General features: G+C 41.4%; 1 protein-coding gene across 1 annotated transcript; it reads right to left on the bottom strand.

The window, feature by feature from the left end:
* Positions 1-684: 684 nt before the first annotated feature.
* Positions 685-23,688, bottom strand: PWP2 (PWP2 small subunit processome component). Its single transcript, XM_084843870.1, has 21 exons — positions 23,585-23,688; positions 21,193-21,305; positions 20,631-20,725; positions 20,227-20,326; positions 19,251-19,394; positions 18,196-18,331; positions 17,462-17,688; positions 15,245-15,388; positions 13,422-13,492; positions 12,506-12,642; positions 11,800-11,948; positions 11,202-11,349; positions 10,175-10,325; positions 9,524-9,704; positions 7,517-7,664; positions 6,076-6,184; positions 4,680-4,745; positions 3,911-4,129; positions 3,382-3,532; positions 2,281-2,355; positions 685-1,757 (listed from the first exon to the last, which is right to left on the bottom strand). The coding sequence occupies exons 1-21, from the start codon at positions 23,600-23,602 to the stop codon at positions 1,598-1,600; spliced, it is 2,742 nt and encodes a 913-aa protein (XP_084699996.1). The 5' UTR covers positions 23,603-23,688; the 3' UTR covers positions 685-1,597.
* Between the last annotated feature and the right edge of the window lie 253 nt (positions 23,689-23,941).

Genomic DNA, 23,941 nt, shown 5'->3' with positions numbered 1-23,941 from the left:
TGTTGATGAATACTTTGTATAAGATGTGCTTGATTAGTTGCTAAAGTTTTGATCCATAGATACTTTGGGCACACAACGAGCCTTGCTTTGTTTGTAAGACATTCACATCCAGATTGAAATTCACTTATTTAGGGCACAGTCCTATGGGTTGTGTCCGGGGTACTCGTAAGCCCTTGAATTTGGAGACTTAAGAGCATCCTATGCCAAGAGGGAGGTGCCTTGTGCCTCCCATGCTGCATTTTACCTAGACAGGCAATCCTGCCTGTGTAGTGGAGGTTTTGGGGAGGGAAAGAGGCTGGGGTGGCAATAGGAAAAGGCATAAGCCAGCCACCCCAGCCTCCTCCCCATCCCTCCCCCAGGAACGCCTCCTTTCCCCTATCTCCGCGCTTTGTTTACGGAGCATGGAGAGGCAGCCAGTGTGGTTCTCTCTGTGCCAGCTACGAGGGGGAGGGGAGTGCGGTTTCCTGGCTCTGAGCCCTGTTTTTGAGCACGGAGCCAGGAAATTGAAAAATCTTATGTTCCCCAGACACTGTCTAGGGGACACAGGATTGCTCCCTTAGTTGATCTTATATCCCAGTGAAGATCAAGAGGGAACATTTTACCATTTATGGTGGACTTGTAAAAAAGCTAAAACATTTTGGAAACGAATACAGTCTTTAGCTCAAAGAATATTAAAGACTACTATAGAATTAAAGCCAGAAACTTTTTTATTGGGACTAATAGATAAACACGTAAAAGAGAAGGCGAGAACCCTCTTTCTCTACACGACAACAGCTGCAAGGTATGGACAAAAGTGGAAGAATGAAACAATACCAACTGTGAGAGAGTGGATCATGAAAATGATGGAGCTGGCAGAGATGGCAAAACTTACTATTATAATTAAAGGATCAACAACTAAATTTATGTTAGATTGGAAACCTTTTATAGAATTTGTACAAGAAATAGAGAAAAATGATATCTATGTATGTGGATTCTGAATTTTGAGATGGTTCTCTCTTTTTTGTTGTTAAAATTAGGAGAGAAATGAGATAATGTCTGTGAACTCAATGTATGATATACAACTAAGATAAGAACTAGAGAATAATAATAAGTATTTGTTGTGTAAGGGGAGCCAAAGGTGGATATCTTACAATCTTAGGAGATATTTTAGTGTATGTGTATTGTGTGTTTGTTGTTGTTTTGTTTTTTAATAAAAAATTATTATCAAGATCTGAAATCCCAGTGGTCCGTGTATTTACCTTTTCCCAAAACGAATTGTTTAATTTTATAGAAACCATTTAATACCAAAAATAATTTAGGCAATTTGCCAGTCAATTCATCCCCCCCCCCCCAAAAAAAAAAAAAGCCTCATGCATGCATGGAAGCACTTACCACTCACCTTGGAGGCAATCTGCAACATGACTGCATACTTTTACATGTTTTATCTGAAGCCAAGCAAAAAGCTATGGTTGGAATATAACTGCACTAAGAAGCTGCACATTCAAATCACCTGTACAAAATAAGCCACTATGAGGGCTGTTCAGGTCTCAGTGAATACCACTGTTTAAAGTTATTGCTGCATGAAAAAGTTCTCAACAGTTACTAAAATAACTGCTTTTCATGAAAGCACGGCTGATTCTTCCATGGGAGAGTCATTACTCGAGTCTTCCAAATTCTGTAAATCTTCATCATTTTCAGATACATCTGCTGCACGTTTTATACCCCGTTGTTGTGAAATGGACAGAATGTATTTCATGTTATAACAATTCCAGTCACAACTGTAGAAAAAGACAATTGGAAAGATTTTTAGGGTAGGTTCAAAGCAGTGAAAGTAAGCGCTTGACTATGTGTATAAAAACGTAGCCAGTAATCAGAGGTAACATACTACTTAGGACTAGTTCACACATGCAACACACATCACTTGATTATTCACCACTTATTGGTCAAAGCAAATGTGAGAACTGGCCTCAATATCTAATGTAGAAAGAACAAGAAGAGCTATGTGGCTCTGTATTTTCTGATGCAATCAGACCTTCTAACATGACTATCATATTCATGGACACCTACTAAAGGTAATCACCTTAACAGAAGAGGGGATGGGGAGTGAATGAATATCCAAGGCACTTGCCAGAACAAAATTGCATAAAGCTGGAGGTACTCGGGTAAAATTCTCCACAAGGGATGTGGAATGGGACGGAGGGGAAAAAAGCATTTTAATTAAGATAGTACTGCTGACAGATATTCATTCCCTTGCTACTGAAAAGGGGAATGGTTTAAAGTAGAATGCAGTTGAATACCTACAGTTTGGAAAGATCTTCAAAGTGATGCTGAATGCTCTTCTGAAGAAACTGAATATTAGGCAGCAGTTTCTCTGACCTGCAAAAGCACAAAAAAAACTTAAACATAACTGTTTATATAGTCATTCTAAAAATAAGAGACACAAAATGGCTAATGCTTACATTTAACAGCTCAAAGTGTTAAATAATTGAGAGGGGCTCTACAGCTGTGGCCTGTTATTTGCAATGAAATAACTACTACTTGTAGCAGAGACAGATACATACACACAAAAGAGAGAGAGAATGAATGAATTAATGAATACGGTATTTTGGTGCCTGACGCAGATCCATTTCTAAAGCTAAGAAGGTTTGGACCCAACCAGTACTGATGGAATCATAGAATAGTAGGGTTGGAAGGGGCCTACAAGGCCATCGAGTCCAACCCCCTGCTCAATGCAGGAATCCAAGTCACAGCATCCCTGACAGATGGCTGTCCAGCCTCGTCTTGAACGCCTCCAGTGCGGGACAGCCCACCACCTCCCTAGGTAATTGGTTCCATTGTCATATTGCTCTAACAGTCAGGAAGTTTTTCCTGATGTTCAGCCGGAATCTGGCTTCCTGTGACTTGAGCCCATGATTCCGTGTCCTGTACTCTGGGATGATCGAGAAGAGATCCTGGCCTTCCTCTCTGTGACAACCTTTCAAGTACTTCAAGAGCGCTATCATATCTCCCCTCAGTCTTCTCCTCTCAAGGCTAAACATGCCCAGTTCTTTCAGTCTCTCTTCATAGGGCTTTGTTTCCAGTCCCCTGATCATCTTTGTTGCCCTCCTCTGGACCCTCTCCAGTTTGTCTGCATCCTTCTTAAAGTGTGGTGCCCAGAACTGGACACAGTACTCCAGATGAGGCCTAACCAGTGCTGAGTAGAGGGGAACTAGTTCTTCCCAGAATTTGGAAGCTATGCTTCTAGTAATGCAGCCCAAAAGAGCATTTGCCTTTTTTTGCAGCCACATCACATGGTTGGCTCATATTCAGCTTGTGATCGGAAGACCATTCCAAAGTCCTTAGAAGGGCAGAGTATCAGCCTGTGTTATATCCTCTCTTCCTTACAACCCCAAGCTCACTAACCTTGTTTTTAACTTGCAGCCATGCAACATGAGCAACTTCTGAGTCCACATGAGGTAGAATTCCAAGTGACGAGATTTCTCAAAGGAAGAGGCTAAAAATTCGAGCATCTTTTCTATATATAATTCTGGGAGTGATGAGCAGACTACTTCAACTGTATTTTTTTAAAGTAAGAGGATTTATTAGTTAAGATTATACAAGCAAAAACACACCCTGCAAAACAGTAGATTATACATGACTCGTCACTAAGCTTTCCAGTCTCAAGCTCTTCTTCAAATATGTATGTATTTCCAACAGAGGAAATATAAATCAATGAACTCCTATATCATATGATATAATACATTTCCCCATTTCCTCCTCCTTTCTATTCCTATAATGGTTACTAGTTACCACCTTCTACTCATGTCAAACACCTGAGATCATTTGGGACTTTATCCTTTCCCTTCTCCCCGGTACACACGCAAGCCAAGTCTTGCCAACAGCTAGAACTCTGCAATCATCACATTAGACTGGCAACAGCAGCACGGCTTACTTTCATTGCATGGCACAGTTTCCAGAACCTCCTGAATCAGTTTCTTCTCATTCAGCCGAAAAGCCATGACAATAGCCTTGGTGTACTCCTTCTGAAGCAGTACTTTACGAATATTGCTAGGGGTGATGTCAATTTCTAGGTCAAATGGATCAAAGACCAGACCAGAGTCTAAAGAGTAGATAAGAAGGCCTTCTGTGGTGGTTGCTGCCCAGCTGCGTCCTGCAAGAAAAGCATTGGTGGTATTATTTATTGAGCTTCCCAGAGAGGCTCCTAATTGTGCTCTTTCCAGCACCAGGTGAAGACCTTTTTATTCTCCCAGGCATTTTAGTACTTCAGTCTGTTGTTTTAACTCTGTCACTGTATTTTAAATCTTTTCATTATGTATGTTATGGTTTTAACTTCCCAGAGAGCTTCGCCTATTGGGCAGTATAGAAATGTAATAAATAAATAAATTTGGCACTGTGCATGCCTGGAGGGAGGGCAGGCAGGCACACAGAGAAACTGAAGACATATACATGATCATGGAAAAGAGTTAATCAATGGGTACAATGGCTTTTTTCTTAACTTTGTTGGCTATTACAAAGCATGGGGTTTGCCACCAGACAGATGACTACTTATCCCGATATGAAAATGCCATAAATGAGCAATATCTAGTAAATACAACTCCAGTTATGTTGCCCTAACACAGCCACTTTATTCCATTTAAACTACCACAACATGGGCCTGAAGTACCAGTAAAAAATTGGTAGATCCATTCTGAAACACCCACCAGTAGGAGAGAAGCGGAGGCAAGTCACTCTTATCTCTGGTTTAAAATATCTAGAACTCATGTCACCTGAAAGAAAGCAAAATGAAATTCGGTCACTTCCTGCATTAAATATTAATCTTGTACATACCAACCACGACACTGCAAGTTAATTTCACCGTGCCAGCAATAAGTGTGACAAAGACAGTAGATAAGTACATACGAGTTCACTGTTTGTTAGTAATGTAAAAAAAAGCAGTCCTTTCTAAAAAGTAAAAAAGGTTTTATCAAGGTAAAATGCTAGCACCCCATAACAATTAAAATTTCCCTTCACAATCACTACCACCATTGAACTATACAGATATGGATGTAAACATTTGAGTTAGTCACCTATTACAGCTGGGGTAAGGAACACTTTTCAGCCTGACAGATACATGCCCTTGGATGGTTCCCCAAATGAGTCACATGTCAGAGGTGGGCAGAGCCCTGTGCAAAGAGTGGGTGGGGCTATTCCACACACTCTTTCATAAAACTCTTTCATACACATGCAAATACGTCACACATCCATTTATATACATACACACACAGCCACCACCAGCCAGAAAATCCCATCCCACAATTGCAATTAGGCTTTTAAAAAGCTTCCATTGTCATTAATGAAGGCTTTTAAAAAGCTTAATTACCATGTGTGGGCAGGATTCAAGGGGGGGGGGTCACAGTGTACAGCTCTTCTTCATCAGGTACCTGCACAAATATACCCCACCCCTGTGCAGCAATTAGGCTTTTTAAAAAGCCTTTAAACATTAATTGCTGCGTGGGGGTGGAACGCAGAGGGCAGGCTGCAGGCCAGAGGTTCCCTACTGTTTATTACTTTGAATATCTAGGAAATAAGAGTAATCTAAGTTCAAACGATAACACTGATGAAGTCCACCTTGCTAAAGGTTCTGTAAACATTAACTGCTAAAAAAACAACAACAGGTAAGACATGTTGCTGTGAGGGAAAACACAAGGGAGAAGCTGCATGGGCAACTTGACAAAGCAGGGTGAAAGTGATGTGCTATAGCGCAGTAGGCACTGAATCATCTTTTACCTAGAGTCATCACAGAACATGCAAGTGATTGCTGCAGCTACCTCAAAGTGAAAAAATACTCAACTTTTCCAGTGCCCATGACCTGGAGCAATGGGTTTTACCTCCCATACATGCCAAATAAAGACAGCTCTACTGGTTGGTCTCCAAGCTAAAAGGTTTGATCACCACTTTAGCAAGCAAAAGCAAGAAAGCATGCACAAAAGACTTATTTTAAAAGCTCTCATCCTTTCCATCCCACACTGACTCAGCAAGAAATCTTCTTAGCTCACATGGTTCTGAGCACAAATTACATGGCTGATTTGATGAACACTGTTGCTTTTTAGCAGATACCTCTTTTTACTCCCGGAAGAGCAATGGCAACACTATCATCATCCCCAGTCCCTTCATCGATTAATGCCAGGCTGCCAAATTCAGTCATTTTCCTACGATCCAAGTACTCCTGTAAAATAAAGTATATGACAACACTTACCTCATTTAAATAGAATATGCACAAATTCAAATCAACTGTGACTGCAGTGTCATATCCTACAGTGGCTGCTCAATCTCCATCCCTCCCGACCAAATCCATGATTCCAGATACATATGCAGATAAAAGTGAACCACTATGAAGACAACATTAATTCAGACCAGAAATGAATAGTCATGTCTTAAAATGGGAATGCTTCACAGCAGACACACAGGGCCAAAACAGACATTACTTTGTAAAAGTTATGTCTTTTTTTCATTAGAGTAAGACCTCTAGAGTAGGCACAGAGCCCCTGATCTGGACCCTAACATCGGGGGTAGTGAGGCTTTTAAGACATGGATCACGTTACATGCATCTATCTACTCTCAAGAAAAAATGAAAGACATCACTGCTAAATACAGATTTAAAGTAATGTTTGTTTGGGCTACAGCCAAGTCAGAAACACAGATCTGCATTCCTTGTTCCAAAGCCTGAGTTCACTGTTGGTTTACCATTCAGGTTGCTAGCAGCAGTAGCAAATGTATTTCAATTTCAAGATCTCATATAGATCAGCAGGGGGCAGAAGATATATCAGGATCTACTGGTAGATCTCTGGGTGTTTTGTAGGAGATCGGCAAGGGTTTCCAACAAGCGCAACCATTTAAGAAGCTCCTCCCACACACCCCAATTAGGTTGCTGAAAAAACACTTGGGGGGAAATCAGGAGTATATTTTTGTGTGAAAAAAACTGTGATCCCAGAATCAAGGTCACAAAGTCTTGGGCTGAGCATATACTCAGAGGCACCCTGTTCTTTTATTATTAGCACATGTCCTCATTTTTCACCTTGTTCTGACTGGTGGATCTCAGGGTTCTAGTAGAAAAGCAAAGTTGATCCCACAAGCCTACCCAACTCTGATATAGGTCATTCTCCCCTCTCATGCCAAAACATAATGGTAAAGGTGTCCCCAGCCAGTTGTGTCCGACCCTAGGGGGTGGTGCTCATCTCCATTTCTAAGCCGAAGAGCCAGCGCTGTCCGAAGACGCTTCCATGGTCATGTGGCCGGCATGACTGAACACCGAGGTGCACGGAACGCTGTTACCTTTCCCGCCGAAGCAGTACCTATTTATCTACTTGCAATTTCTTGCTTTCCAGCTGCTAGGTTGGCAGGAGCTGGGACTGAAGACGGGGGCTCACTCCGTCATGCGGCACTCGGGTCTCGAACTGCTGTCCTGCCGACCTTCCGGTCTGCAGTTCAGCATCTTAACCACTAAGCCACCACGGGCCAAAACATATACACACACAAAATAAATCACTAAATCACTAACCTCCATTGCATCTAAGGAAAGATTGCAAGATATTTCAAATTTCTTGATGAGAATCTGTTCCTTGACATGATAAATACAAACGAACTTTGACAATCCCCCTGCCAGAATACACTGCCCATCAGCTGAGTAACACAGAGTAGTAAAAGATCTGAAAGAAAGAAACACAGTGTACGTGAGTAATTTCAACTAGATCTCATGGCTTAAACCTCACACAACTTAAACCTCTCTCAAGTGTAATTATATTGGATTAACTACATCTATCCCATAAGGATAGTCACACCAGAACAAACAATTAGCCTTGCATTACATCTCTTCTGCACAATTTAAGGATTACTACCTTTTAGAAAGTTTTAGCTTTCTTGCCATGTGAACAGTCATAGTCAAAAATGTTGCACTGTATTCTCACCTCCTAAAGGGAGTCCTTCAGGATTCCAACCAGCCATGTCCACCTCTAGGAGGCTATTCCATTCCCCACCCTCCAGTCCTCCATTTCTTCTTTCCAACTATCACTCAACATTCTGTAGCTGGTGGTGTCCAATGAGCTTTCTCAGTCCTCACTGGGCTGTGGGGAACTGCACCCTTAAGATTTTTAAAAATACATTTTGTACCTCTGCAGACCTCAGGATTTTCCCAAGCATACCAGTGCCCCTTTTGTTTCTCAGTGGCTCTGCTTTCGCTCCACTTCTGTTGGCACTCAACCACCCAAGTTCACAATTAGAGGGAATGTCAGCTCACAGGGAGACCACTGGGATATGCTGTACAATGTCAAAATTAAATGACTAGCGCATGCTTCACCACATGCAGAAGCTTTAAAGCCTCAGCTTTCATTTTCTGAAGTCAGTCTAATCTAGCAAGGATTACTCTGGTAATCCTTACTCTGGTACACACAGACAGGTGTGTACTGACCTAAGAGATCATGTCTTTCTGTAACCTCTACTCCCATTTCCCAACTCCTCCATCAGTATCTTAGTACATTTATCATGAGCTAGAGAGATTCACCAGAGGAAAAGATCAGGATTAAACTATAAGCAATATTGTGACATTATGCATTCATACTTATTAATCATAGACCCAGTTTGCATATCATGGCAGCAAGCCGTTCCCAATTTGCATAAACAACCTACGAACGCCCTGCCATAGGTTGTTAGCATGACATCGAACCTGGACACTCTTTGTTTACGGGTTAAACAACCCAGAGTTAACCTACAATCTGTTGTTAGGTTAACTCTGGATTTTTAACACATAAAGAACCCAGGGTGTCTGGGTTCAGGCATCAGGCTAACAACCTACAAACAGGACAAACTGGAAGCGGCTTGTGCACAGCCTGGGAAATCGCAGATTAATTAACCCATGATTTGCCACTGTGACATGCGAAGTGGCCCATAGTCTAGCTGTTGCCATCTCTATTAATGAAAGAAGTCGTTTCTCTTCTTCTAATCATGTTCATGATCACTTAAAAGATTTACTTGCAATAAGTTCTCTGTACAAATTATCTGAATAAAATGTTCGGCAAAATTACATTGATTTCTGAAAAGTTTACCTGCCATTCTTTCACTGCCTTTGCCTGTTAAGATGATGCAGACATAACAGAGGTGCTAAATGATCTTACTAACTCATTGTTAGTTCCACACAACAATTATGTTTTTTATTAACAACCCACAGTGACAGGAGCATCAAAATGGTGTGGGCATCTTGTTCAGAAGGTATCAACCAAGATATTTACACTCACTCAAATTCAAACTTTTACCTGCAGCCGGAAGTCACATTTAATTTAGAAAAAGAAAAGGCCATAATTCTCAGATTCCAACAATCCCATGGGAAATGCAAAAAAGCCTCAAAGGCTTCCTAGTACTGCACAGGCTTCCTACTCAAACACTAAAATAAACTTCATAAAAATACAAGGTCACCAGATACTTGGATGGTAAATGCAAACAACTCTAATAAAGATTCCTAATTCAAAGGGATATAGTTAGTTCTTCATAAAAAGGTCACAGATATTCTACCTACTTCCCCTTAGCAGCTTGTTTGGCAGTTATTTTGTCCAGCTCCTTTCTCCCCATCTGTAGGTCATGTCGCCCCACAACTGATCCAGTCTGCACTGCATTTTCATGATCCCAGAAAGTTATCTGTCCATCCAGGGAAGCAACTGCAAGCTCATTGCCATCTGGGCGAAACGCAACAGCAAGCACTGCAAAGAGTATAATCAAAGCCAAGCCTTGTTTAAGAAACATACCTTGACATGTACTCTGACTACCTTGCCCTCAATTCTATAAACCCAGCTACACTCACACGGAGACCAGATCCAGGATTTCCACAAATCCATCAACTTCCTACATTTTCACATGCACAGAGATCCACACATTTCATGAGTATTATCATATTTGCACAATGTTGCATTGAAACACAATGGTTTAGCTCTGGCATTTCTTCATCACTTTTTATTTTTAATGTTTTCAATATGATATCCAATCTGACAAGATAGGTTCAATTCTGACTACGTGTTAAAAAAAAACTTGCAGACATGTTTTCTTTCCAGTAATAGCATTTAGGAGTCTCCATGTGATTGAAGCTTCAAGCAGCCAGGCTATCCCACAATTAGTGCAACCATCACACGAACAACATTGCTATATGAATTCAAGAGATTTCCAAGAAATTTACCATCTGAGTTTAGTGCCAATGTTTCCTTGGTCCTCCAGCTATCCAGCATATCCCATAATCTAACTGTCTTATCCCAAGAGGAACTTGCTAGGACACATTTCATTGGGTTAAAACAGAGACTACTGATGGGGCCTTCATGACCAGCTAACACCTAAAGGGGAAAAAAGTACATAAATAAAAATATGGAAATCATGCATTGCTAGTTCTACATATACACCTGTATCAAAAAACAAGGAACTGCATATGCATGATGGGTGATTCAAAGGCCACCCATCCCAACAGCTCTTATTATTGGGCTGTAATTACAACATTTAAAGTTACTATGATACATGACTTTTGGACCACACTTTATACTGGCAAGCTACCTGACCCAATTTCCCATCCTTTAACAGATGTGCAGTTTAAGACCAAAAGCAACTGCACTATGCATATCAGTGGGCAAATAGGACCAAGAGCACAGATTCCAGGATCAAGCAGTGGGATTCTAATACTACCATACGGCAAACAATTTGCCCCAGGATCACAGCTGAGGACACTGGGCCGGGATTAGCATAGGGAGCCATTACGTAACTGGTCTGGATACAGCTTTATAGCAAATATCATAAGAATGAAACTGACAGGCAATCGAACATAATAAACCTCTCCACTTGGCTCACATAGGATGAAGCTGTTGAAGCTACCAAGGCACAAGCAATACTAAGTGGCCACAGCTGCACAGATAAATAGCATAAGGCATTGGAAGCGTAATTTAGATGCAAAAGGTGTTCATTAAGTAAGAAAAATTGAAGAGTTCTATAGGCATGTGTCTTTTTGACTCTCAGTTTTAAAACTTACTGGAGTTCAGTGTTGTTTTTTGATGATCACTTTAAACTCCAGAAGTACAGGGTCTCTCTTTAAGGATATTTATTTATTTGTTAGCAATATTTATATACCACTTTTCATTTGAAACAAATCCCAACGGAGTTGGCCTCAAAAGAAAGAGTTTCAAAATAGGCTGAGGCTACAAAAAAGACTGTCAGTTCCTTACGTCTAAGAGTCGCCCACTCTGCACTGACCACACAAATACTTCGAAAGAGTCCTGAGAACCAGCTGAAACAATCTCGCCGCTGGAGTCCACAGCCAAGCAAGAGAACTGGGTTGGTCGTGGGGAAGTGAACGTACGGAAATTGCGGTATCTGTTTCAAATATACAGAAAAAGGATTGAAGAACCAACATTTATGCTTAGGTACTGTTCTCGGTTAAAAACACCTCAATGATGTTACAAATCTGTGTGTGTGTGTGTGTGTGGGGGGGGAATTACAGAAGAACATTCATTGTGATTTTTCATTATATTTCTACAACAAAAGCCTAGTCTGCTCTCTTGTAGTTTCTGACATGGGACGACGGGATTTTGATATGGCATCCTTCCAAATGGTAAAGTGTTCACACAATCTGTCAGGTAGCACAACTGCACGAGAGCAGTGTACCACATCAGAATTTGCACATTTGACCCAATGAAGCAGTGCATAACAGTTTAACAACAAATCTCCAGATTTTAATTAAGAATATTCACTCTAAATTCTCTGGTTTCTACTCCAAGCTAAAACAAAGCTCGAGGAGACTAGGAGGGAAAATAACCAATTTACCTGTGCAAATCAAAAGCTCGTACTGTTCCATCTAGGGAAGCACTCAAAATTACATAGCCTGAGGTAGTAAATGTTACAGCAGATATGCTGCTAGTGTGTTCCGTAAAGGTGACAAAGCAGAAACCACTGCTCGTGTTCCACACCTTCACCTGCAAATGGAACAGAGAATATCCGTCAGTAAGCTGCAGACATGTTCCTTTTCTAGGACTGACACAATGTTTAGCTTCAATAGATCACCCTCACTTACTGAAAACACATCCAAGTTCACCACCCTTAGCAGTGTTAAAGTCCCACGGAAGTTAACTAGTTGTGTTTGAGCATAGAACTGAGAATTTTATCTCTAGAAGCTCAATGACATAAACATATTATTTCACCCTCAATGATAAATCTCACTAAAAACACGATCTAGGTACATACTAGAGTCAGTGCAGTCAACCTAGAACGTGATGAACTTCAGTGTTAAGCAGCTTTGCTACTGATCAAAACAGATTCTGATATTTAAAAAGCAAAACCACCCCCTTAGCAGAACAGGAGTAAAAACATACATAAAAGTCAAGTTTCTACCTTCTACGAAATGTAATTGAGAAAAAACACACTACACTAGCATTTTGACAGCTTCTTTCTTAGTATAATTACAGTACATGTTCAGAAATAGTGGGTTGTAGAGAGCCACAAACTCAGTTTTCACCAACACTGGCAGACTTACTTTCCCATCATCCCCACCAGTAACCAAGTACTGCCCATCTGGAGAATATGCAAGTGACACCATACTGTTGAAATGACCTTGCTGCTTCAGCACGTAGGACTCGCTTTGCCATTCCCACACCAGGAGCTGTCCCAGACCTGTCACCACAATAGAAAGGAAGGCTGGACATGTAGTTCAGATTCAAAACCAAGTATTAAATCTATACATTGTCCTGCAGTACTCTAATCTTATCAACAATTCAGCATTCACACCGATATACAAAACAGTTTATGTGCACCCTAGTTTAACAAACATGAACTACCAATTAGTTCAAAATTAAAATGAGACTCCCTAGCGAGGAGATCACAATTAATGAGTTCAGGAATAGTGTGAGAGAGCTGACTGTAAGACCTGCACCAGTAAAAACTGATAGCACTAGACTAGACAGATGACAGACTTTTAGCACACTCAGGGTGCCACTGGATTTCTTATGCAGGCTTGCACTTGCCTACATTCACGTGGATGAAGTGATGCAAGAGCTGGATATAGAATCATGCATACACAGTAATACACACTTGCAGCAGCCATTGCATCCTGTTATGAAGCTGCAACAACTGAAGCCATGACATGTGATCAACTAATAATGCTACTGTACTCTGAAGACAGATGTGCTGCAAGCTACCATAAACACAGGGATTGATGGGGGGGAGGGGGCAGAAAGGAAAGATTAAGCACTAAATTTGCACAAGTTTACATTGTTTCTTGTTCAAAGGGTCACACTGACTTTTCCTCTTGCCTTTTAAAAACTAAATTGTGTTTTAATACTGAAAAGAGGTTTTTATCCCAGTGTAAAGAAGTTTCATGAAGTCAGTCAAAAGTTTATCTTAGCATAACTGATGGCATAAACAGGCCCTATAACTACCTTATAGTTACACACCTGCACATCCAAAGGCAATCCAGTCACCAGTACTGTTAACAGAAATGGACGCAATCATCTGGTCTGAAATGCTACGACAAAAAAAATCCACAAGGAGCAATTAAAGTTGAGGAATGAGACTAAGACCAAAGTTAAGCATTTGGGTTCTTAAGCCAAACTTTCAGACACACATAAGATCATGCGTTATTAAGTCATGATGAGGAAAGGATACTAGTCAGTATCATTCAGCATAACATCAAGTCAGCTAAGGCTCTGCAAAATGGATCCCTCAAGTTCACTCCAGTGCAATGTACGAAGTAAAATCCAAAATATGCACAGTATCACTTTGTTTAAAAGACCTAAATGGTACTGCTTTGAGAATATATTTAAGCTGATCTCAGCAGAATTATGTAAGTCTATACTAGCCTGATAAGTTTTATCCTTAAAAGTAATTGAAGAGCAGTTACTGGAAATTGTGCTCATTCAATACGCAGGTGGAATGTTTCTGTTATTAGACATCCCTGTCACGGGCAGTGAGTCCAAACCGTATCAGCTGCAAAATAAGCTTCATGAAGGTTTCAGACATACAACAGTAGCCAGTGGCTTACAGACAACAGGAACTTAACAACTAACACATAACCCACCAAGTGAGTAAGAGAGACCGTCTGCTGCATTATGCTGACCTGAGACCCTTTGAATTAACTTTGCACATGCAGTCTATCAGTTATTACTACATACATTTCTTATTCATCTGTAAAAATCTATTTGGTCAATTTTAAAAGATGGATGGTATTAGGGGTGCAGTACCTCTTTCAGCCCGAGGACCAAATTCCATTTTGGAGAAGCTCTGGGCAACACAGAACCAAAAATTCCGAAGATGCTAGCATATTTTAGCTTAAAGCTCTTACTGACAGTAACTAAACCTTAGAAGCAGCATTTCAACCATTTAGACTTGGGGGGGGGGACTGCAAAAAAGCCAGGAAACCACCAAACCATTGATGGTTGGGGAAAAGAGGGGGGTGTCCATGGGAAGGGGCACAGTGATGTGGGCAACCCCGGAGGGCCGGATTTTGCCCCAGGCTTGAGGTTCTGCACCTCTGCTACAGGTCAATGGCCTGGTTCGGATGCTCTATTACGCCTCAATGTGCCAGACTGCCCAGATTGCCACAAGAAAACCTACACAGCGCAACCACCTCCACTGCATTAGCCACGAGTACAGAGAGTCAGTTAAAAGTAATTTGAAGATTTCTAGGGAGCCAGATTCAACTTAAGCTTCGTTTTATACCTTTACTACAAAACATTTCACTTGCCAAATGCATGTGTTCCCTTGGTCATCTTACTGCTCTCAACCTCCTCCCTGGACAAAATTTCTCTGTGTCTATATTCAGTGCGGTCCCACATTCACATATTGCTCAACCTTTGCTTCCTACTCCTCTAAGAAAAACAGCCCTACAACTCCAGAGAGACTTCCACTGCCAATTAGTAACAGTCTTTTTGTGCATGAAGCAGATTAAAAACATACTAATGTAACTAGCGACCTTGGCCGTTTCTACACATGTTAAATGGTTACCAGTACTGACATAAGCAGATACAACGTAAGTGAAGAATGGTATTCTCAGAGACTTGCAATGTGCCTTTCAAAAAGACGCGCTGCAATCAAGACATACACAAAAAAATATGAACACAGGACTTTATTAAATTGGAGGAATTCCTGCCAATAAGAAAAAGCACTCAGTTTAAGCTACAGCTACCCAAAAACAAGTGATTTTTAAAGAAAAAACTTACAATTAGTATTTTCTTTAATGCTGCATTTGTTTTCAATAAGCAGCAATATCCATACTAACCTTAAAGAATGGATGAGATTGAACTCTGGAAGCTCATGAAGACGAAAAATTCCAGAAGCAAATCCAGTGACTAGCAGGTGAATTTTCTTGTGGTAAGCTGCAGCTGTCAGGGTGTTAAAGTCTCCTTCTTTATTGAAAAAGTGTCTGAGCAAAAGATCATACAGACAACAGAAAATTATAAGAAGTATCACTGACACATGTTTAATACAAGGCACATTAATCACTCAATTACCTTTATAACAAAGAACAGTTGGATAAACAGGAGAGGAAGCAGCAATGGTTTATGGAACAACAATGTTTTAGACATGATGTATAAAATAAAGGGAACAACGCTAATTAAAAATCTACACCCCACCCCCGCCCCATAAAAGCCAAACAAAGAATGACAATTTCTCATGACAACCAATTTTCTTTACCTCAGGTGACTACTATCGTGGAGTTCTATTTGGTTAACTTCTGCCAACTTCTGCTACTATCGTTCAAATCACCATACAAAACCATTTTAATAGTAGCATTGAGGGTTTTTTCCCCTTGTAAATTATCTTCCAAGTTTGTATTTAGACAGAACATTTCAAAAGGAAGCACTATGTACTCCAATAAGGGAGCAATCCTATCCAGGTAGGCGTCCTCCTCCAAACTCGGAGGCGACCGCCATCCAAAGTAGGGCAGGAGAAGCATGGAGGGGATTGTTCCCTCTGTGCTCCTCCTGCCCTGCTTCTTCAGCTAGACAGCCGATTGCGGCTGTCTAGCTGTGGGAGCACGGAACGGGGAAGGAGGCTTCCTTCCCCGCACCATAGGGTGTGTCGTACAGGCAGTTATGCTCTCCCCGCCCCAGAACGCCCCCAGCCACGCCCCTTTCCGGCCACTCGGCACTCCTCTTGAGAGCGCGGAGGATGAGGCTGTTCATTGCGGAAGTGGTGGGAGGTTGGTTCTCCGGAAACTGACCTTGGAGCGTGGGCTCCGAGGTCGGTTCCCAGAAAAGAACATATCCTATGGCCATCTAGCCACGGTCTAGCGGCCATAGGATTGCTCCCTAACACTCCTTACAAAAGCTAAGTTACTACTTAAAGAATGTTACAATATGAGAGGAGTTACTCCAGGTGCCACCTAAAAAGAAAGCCTAGCAGTCATGTGCACATGGTACACTCCCCCTGAGGATTTATCTGGGTGACAACTCTCATGTTCTAATTATTACTAAACAGTAATCATGGATTCAGAAGAAAGGTTTTAAATACTAGCCATTTAAAATCATGGAATAGTCTTTCTAGTACAACTTCAGGAACAAAATCCCATACCATGTTCAACCTCCACATGAGAAGTTGAGCTGTACACCCACTTTTTTGTGGATCTTCCATTTTAGTGTGTGGCTTGGCTTACTTAAGGTATCTGGATTATTTTATTAAACTAGAAGCTGCACAGACACTTGTGGCATAACACAGTTTTCACTATGGTGCCTAATAGGCTATCACCTGAATGACTGGGGGTATGCATTGACATTGACTGGCGTTTCCATATTTCTGCCAGAGAGCAGATGGTTGAATTAACCAGTACTATTGTTTTCAGACCTGGGACCCACCGTTAGCCCAAACGTTTTTGGTGGATGTGACCCTTAATTCTGAACCCTATATTTGAGTGGTGGTAGCACTGCTGTTGAAACCCACAGGGGTCATCCTGCAACCCAGTAATTGGTCCTGACCCACCAGTTGAAGACCAATGGAGTAAATGATCTTTCAACACTGATTTCCTCCACCCACTATGATCTTGGATACCTCAGAAGGATTGCAGCCAGCCATACAGGCCTCCTGAAAATGGCAACCACATGCATCACAAATCTCATGTGTCATGCAGAGCAATGATCTGACCACAAACATAAACATACTTGGTTTCTTTTAATACCACTTTTTCAGCAAACACTGAAATCAAGGCAACTTTCTTAGTAAAAAGAGGATCCTGGTTGGCAAACTTTCATCAGCAAGATAGAATCTACTAGACTAGGTCTTCAATTCACATAATTAGTTATAATGACCTATCCTCAATCGCATCTGCCATTCCTTTAACCCACACATTCATTGTGCGCTGATGAAGTATTCTGATACAGTTCTTTTGTTTTCTATGGCTAAAAATGGTCAAAGACGTACACTGGCTTTGAGTATAAGACAAAGGTGCTTAATACAACAAATTCTTCCTATGTCTCTCTTTCTCTGGAAAAGCACTTACTTGGCAGCACAAGAATATTTCACTTTCTTTCTGCTCTCTTTTTCATTTGCACTGGTTTTCCCATGGACCTGTTTGCCCTTCTTTGCTTCAGTCAACCCTTCATCTAGATCTTTTGCCAATTCCTCCTCATCTTCAGATTGGCCTTTCGGCAGCCTAGGCTTCAAACCATCTAGCTCTGTATCACACTGCCACACACACAAAGCCCCGTCTCGGCTGACAGTGTACAACTAGAATACAAAAACATAATGATTACAATCATCACACAACACAAGTGGCCCTTAAAGAGATTAGCATTCAAGCTATTAAGTTCAACAAGGGTCTGGCAATACTTGGCCCATAAGGCTGTAATCCTCTAGCAAACCTCTAGCAATAGAATTCTATTTGATGAAACTTTAAAACAGTCTTAAGTCTAACTAACCTAAAATTAAAACACACTGCATTTCAATATGCACTCTTGTTTTGGAGAAAACAATGCTTGAAATGTTTGGTGTGAAATGTAATATATTCAATTTTTCAACGAAGAAAAGGCATTGATATGATTGTATTTATTGTTATTTTATTTATATTGTATACCTTTTAGAATAACTATGGAGTACATAAAAACCTTGAAGACAGTTCATCAAAACAAAGCCCCTTACAGTCTTCCCTCATACAATTACCCCCAAACAAAATAAACTAGCCAACTACCTACCAACATAAAAACTAGTGTGAAAAAAATATTAAAAGGTACATACATCTAGACTGTGTTCTTCAAAAAAACAGGCAACAATTGCATCCTTATGACCTCCCAGGGCATAATAAATCAGATTGGCCCATCGTTCTGCTCCAAATACCCATGTTGACATGTCCTTGCTGCCTACTGCAAAACATCTAGAATTTTTTTTTAAAAAAAAGTTGTTAGAACATTGTTATTTGGTGGATCTTTCAACAAGTAGTTCATATTAGACAACCATCTATTGACAGCTGGTGGCCTTGGGAAACATACCAAGGAATGAACATAGTTGGATCCAAAGATTCACCATCATGGGAAGCCTTCTGTTAGAGGAAGGCAATCTTTGGATCCAATCCATAGCTCCCAAGACCCATCCTTCTAATGGGTACTCTATCCAGTTGACCAGTTTAAACTGGAATATGTATTCGAGGCAATGCTTTACTGCTGTTGGCCAAATTGTAAATATTCAAGAAATTGCTGGATATATGAAATTGAGATTTTTAAACAGATCAAGGGACACTTACAGTAATTTTGAACTGGCTGAAGAAAGTTTTGGAAATAAATATGTGTACATCCGATCATGGAAGAGTGCGAGGAGATTTTTGCAGGTACACTCTTTTCACTGGAGTCCCTTGCAAACCCCTCCCGCTCCCACACACTTTACTCTGAAGAACTGAACAATGTGACAGGTGGCATGGGGGGCGGGAGGGCTGTGTGGGTAAGGAGAATAGGTGAAAATAGCCTCTCTCTTTCTGTTCAGGGAAGGGCTTCACTGGACTCCCTCCATTTCCAGAATGGGTCTGCTGGACCTAACCCCCATGTTTATTTTATTATAAACTGCTTTCCATCAATTTAGATGCAATGAAAAAAGAAAACGTACTAGTGAATGATAACGTGTACAACGGGCTACAGCCCTACAGCAAAAAACTGACTAGGGCAACTTGTCCAGATACACTTCTTTAATAACAATGCAAGATTTTCAAGTGTATCAACGGAAGCAAACAGCACATGTTCCACCAACTTTCAACCGATTTGGTCATTTCCTTTGATGTTCTGACGAAATGCATAAAAGCTTACTTGGAATCATCAGTCCAATCAATGCATGTTGTTTCATCATATGCACCATAATAAGTTGTGTCAAGGACAAATGCATTAAATTCTTGCTTTTTCCCTGGAGCATGATACATCATAGCCACCTTGTCCTTTGTGACCACAAATTTCCTGTTACAATAAAATGAAGAGTAAACTTAACGTACATAAACCTTTTGCAGAGAAATAAAGATCAAAAAGATAAAGCTTAGCAACATTAGATAACAAGCATTCAAATAAGTAAAACTATGCAGACCTCTGAGAGAGATATGAAAGTATGTATTTACACTGTACAGTATGTGCGGGCAACTTGTGGCCCTCTAGATGTTTGGCGTACAACTCCCATCAGCCTTAGGCAGCATAGCAATCGGTGAGAGATTATGGGAGCTGTAGACCAAAATATCTGGAGGGCTGCAAGTTGCCCACCCCTGCTGTACAGGATAAAAGGGTGTCTAAACTCAGATCCACAGGCCAACTCTAATCCTTTCCCCCAACTGCTGATGGTTTGGTGGTTTCCCATCTTTTGCAGTTTTTCCCCATTCTAAAATGCCTCTCCTAAGGCTTAATTACAGGCAGAATAAGCTAAAATATGTTGGTATTTTCGGCCCTGCCCCTTTGGCATGCTGCCTTTTCCTTCAGTCCTACCCACTACTGGAATGTGGCCGCCGAGAGCTTCTCTGAAATTGAATTCGGCCCTTGGGTTCGACACCCCTGATTTACACCATAATAGTTATTTCTAATAGGTTTGCTATTACACATTTTCATTTATTGCACTTTCACCATGTGAAGGTGGTCCAATGGAAGGTTTTACATTTCCTTTTGTATCTATTCTATTTTTAAACAGGCGTCTTTCTTTTCATCCCTATTTTCATGATGAACCAGATTTAATTTGGGGATAGATATTACTACTATTATTTATATACACCTAAAAAGAATAAAAACAAACACATAAAATTCCTCGTACTTTCCATTTGGGGAAAAGCAGACACTACGCACAGGTTTCTGAAAATGGAACCGATGGATCACAGATTTACTGATCAAGCTGACAAGTAAGGCAGCTCCCTCTGCAGAAAAAAGAAATGCTTCAAACACATTGTTCAAAGATTCAAATAATGCAGACAGCACCATCTGTATTGTGAGAGTTTGACCTGAGACACAATTCAAATTTAAATACAAAATTAATGTTATTCAAGGGAATCTAATTCAAACAAGCAATAATTATTGTCTTGACTACAGACCAACAGAACATATATACAAAACACAGATAAAATTTTCAGTTATTCTCAAATGGAATCTAATCATAGTTTAATATTTGTTAAGGTAATTCTTGGTTTTGATCATATTCCTTAAAAAAAAAAGCACAAATACCTTCATCAACTAGTATAGCAAGATTTCCATCTGGAGAGAGTCCCACGCATGCGACATTGTATTGGGTTGCCACTTGTAATGTTTCAGACTTGTTACTAGGTGAGATGGTAAAGAAGAGTAAAAAACATGCTAAAAACAGTGACAAAATAGTAGCCCACAAAGCAGGAATTTGAGTTGCACACTGATGCCCAATTCAGGAAGGGTGATCTGCACATGGAAATATGTTTCTGCACAATGTATCAGATTTCCCAGGCCATGTCATCCAATATATATGAAAGCAGAGAACACAATCAACATTCTCCCCAGTGTTAATCCAGTATACTAGTTATTAGCTCATCTGATAAGTCTGAGTACAATACAGTATATTTCTTCCATTATAGAGGAAGAACAGAAAGGACTTCAGAGGCACTCCCAAGAAGGCTTTTAAACAGATTATTTCCTATGCTGGGGGTGGGGGGGTGGGGAGAGTCTCAAAAACAGGAGTGGGGAATCACACCCCACCACCTCTAGTGATCATATACTGATTGAGATAGCGGTTATAAATGAGGAAAAAAATGCATACTTCTTCAAATCAAAGACAGTAATTCTGTTTCCCACAGGACTAATCAGAGAGTTTCCATCTGGAGTAAAATTCAGGTTTCCACGGCGGTAGACTGTACCCAGCAAATTGGAAAACTACAAAAGAGAGAATTATAGAAAGTTATATTCTGATTGAACCAGAAAAGTGACATGATGCACAAATCTGGATAAAACAGAGATGGTGCTTAATCTGGATAAGACAGAAGTGTTCCTGGTCAGTTAAAAGGCAAATCAGAGGATTCAACCTGTGCTGAATGGGGTCACACTTTCTTTGAAGATTCAGGTTTGCAATTTGGGTGTACTTCTAGATTCAGCCCTCAACGTAGATGCTCAGTTTTTGGTAGCGGCCAGAAATACATTGGAGTAGCTGTGGCTAGTGCACTAGCTGCATTCTTGGAGATGCCATATCTGGCCATGGTGACGTGTGCCTTAGTTACATCCCATTTGGACTACTGTAACACACTCTACATGGGGCTGCCTTTAAAAAGTGCTCATAAACTTCAGCTGGTTCAGAATGCTGCGGCCAGACAGTTGATCAGGGACGGTTACAGGGAGCATGTGACTTCCTTGTTACAACAGCTTTACTGCCTACCAGACTGTTTCTGGACACAATTCAAAGTGCTGGTTATGACCTATAAGTCCTATATGCCTTGGGACAAGGCTATTTGAAAGACCACGTTCCTCCCATACACGCCTGCCAAGTTTTTAAGATTTTCAGGGGAGGCCCTTCCCTCAGTCCCACCATCCTCAGCAGTATATCTGGTGGGGATGCAAAAGAGGGCATTCTCTGTGGCTGCTCCTAGGATTTGGAACTGCAAGCTAAAGAAGACTAAGTTGGACTCTTTATTGTTCTTCCACTACAAGGCAAAAACATTTTTATTTGGGCAGGCCTTTGGCATATAACCTAGTTTGCTGTGCAAGGTTGTCTGAAGTAGCTGGGTGCTACCTACTTCTTTCTATTGCTATGTTGTACATTGATTTTTTTAAATGTTTTTATTGAAAATGTTTTTATCTATATTTTAATATTGTTAGCCACCTCAAATGCCAGTTTTGGCAGAAAGATGGGATATAAATAAAATAGAGAAATGAAATGTTATATTATCCTCCTGAAAGCAGTTTCAAAGAGTACAAAAGAGTATACGTTAGGAGGATATGGGGAATGGGGACGGGGGGGGGGGAGTATATATAATTTGGAGTCAACTCAGTCCTGAAAACCCAAGGAAGATAAGTACACGCAATACATAGTTAAATCTTATGAGCATTAACTACTCAAATGCTCCCATACCCCAACTTCTATCATGTGACCTGAATCAACTCTTACACTACTTCTAGAAGATGCCCAAATCAAATAGTGGCAAGTCTCGGATAAAATTATTCTGAAGGCAAGAGGCAACAACTTGTACCTTCCTGAGCATCATTGAGTCCTAAAGTGATGTCAGATTGAATTGGCACTCTCCAGTGACTTGAGAGAGCAGCAGAGCGTGAAGATGCAGGCAGTCTCTCAGGCATTTTGGCCCTAAGATTCAGTATGAAAAAGGGAGTGGATGGGTAGGGCTGGGGGAGCTAGCCTGGAGACCTAAGTTGATGCTAATGTTCTCTTATTATAATCTGTGATATTAAAGTAAAAAAGGTAAAGGTGTCCCCAACCAGTCGTGTCCGACTCTAGGGTGCGGTGCTCATCCCCGTTTCTAAGCCGAAGAGCCAGCGCTGTCCGAAGACGCTTCCGTGGTCATGTGGCCGGCATGACTGAACACCCAGGTGCACGGAACGCTGTTACCTTTCCCACCGAAGCGGTGCCTATTCATCTACTTGCACTTTCTTGCTTTCAAACTGCTAGGTTGGCAGGAGCTGGGACTGAAGACGGGAGCTCACTCCGTCACGCAGCACTCGGGTCTCGAACTGCTGACCTGCCGACCTTCCGGTCTGCAGTTCAGCGTCTTAACCACTAAGCCACCGCGGCCCCTGATATTAAAGTACAAGGGCAAGTTAAACACACACACCAAGCCCATCGTAAGAGCACAAATGTTCTCGATGCGTTTGCCTAGGAGCTGATAATGCAAGCAACCAGGCCGTCGGGTGGGAGTGACAGAAGAGCCACAGGTCTCCAAAAGAGCTACGCCCCTATGGAGAGGCTCTGCCACGGTTTCATCCTTCAAGGCCAGAAACACTATCTGAGGGATTTCAGAAGACAACGGGATTAAAAGCAGCAACGGGAAAGGAAAAGGAGGGCCGGGCTCAAGCGACCCACGGGAGGTGGGCGCAGGAGACTAGAGAAAGGACGCCCGCCAGCCAGCCTGGCAAAAACAAGACCCGGAGCTCGCTAAACCCCGAATTCCCCGACTCGAGCGGAGTCGCTCTCGCCCTCCTTTGCTCACCTTGTAAGCGAACTTCATTCCTGCGGGCCCCTCGTGCTGGTCGCAGCACTACAGTGGCTCACATGGAGAACCACGAGCTACCCGGAAGGTTTCCTTCGTTTTACTTCCGGGTCCAAAAAAAAGAAAGAAAGGTGCTTGAGCAACTCGATGAATGTTCCTGCTGCGTCCCCCTGGCGGAAGGGGCGGATAAGCAACACGGCTCTGAGGCTCCCCGTTCCTGGGAACATTCCGACCTGCCTTGCAGCGTTGATAATATTTTTTTAAAAAAACTTCAGGCTGAATATAGAATTGCTACACGTAGGATCGGGCGACGACCCACTCATCATGGCCAGAAAAACAACAGCGTGTCCTCTGGCA

The sequence above is a fragment of the Heloderma suspectum genome, chromosome 3 (genome assembly GCF_057233095.1).
Source record: "Heloderma suspectum isolate Gila_16-S chromosome 3, 16-S_ref, whole genome shotgun sequence".
Lineage (NCBI taxonomy): Eukaryota > Metazoa > Chordata > Lepidosauria > Squamata > Helodermatidae > Heloderma > Heloderma suspectum.
The sequence above is the reverse complement of the archived record's forward strand: the minus strand, read 5'-3'. Positions and strand labels throughout refer to the sequence as shown.

Coding starts and splice junctions, on each gene's coding strand:
- PWP2 (XM_084843870.1), bottom strand. Junction 20,327..20,630: donor TGCTATACTAGTTGATGAAG/GTATTTGTGCTT, acceptor TTTTTTCTGCAG/AGGGAGCTGCCTTACTTGTC. Junction 10,326..11,201: donor AGAGTGGGCGACTCTTAGAC/GTAAGGAACTGA, acceptor TTTCCCCTTTAG/GTGTTAGCTGGTCATGAAGG.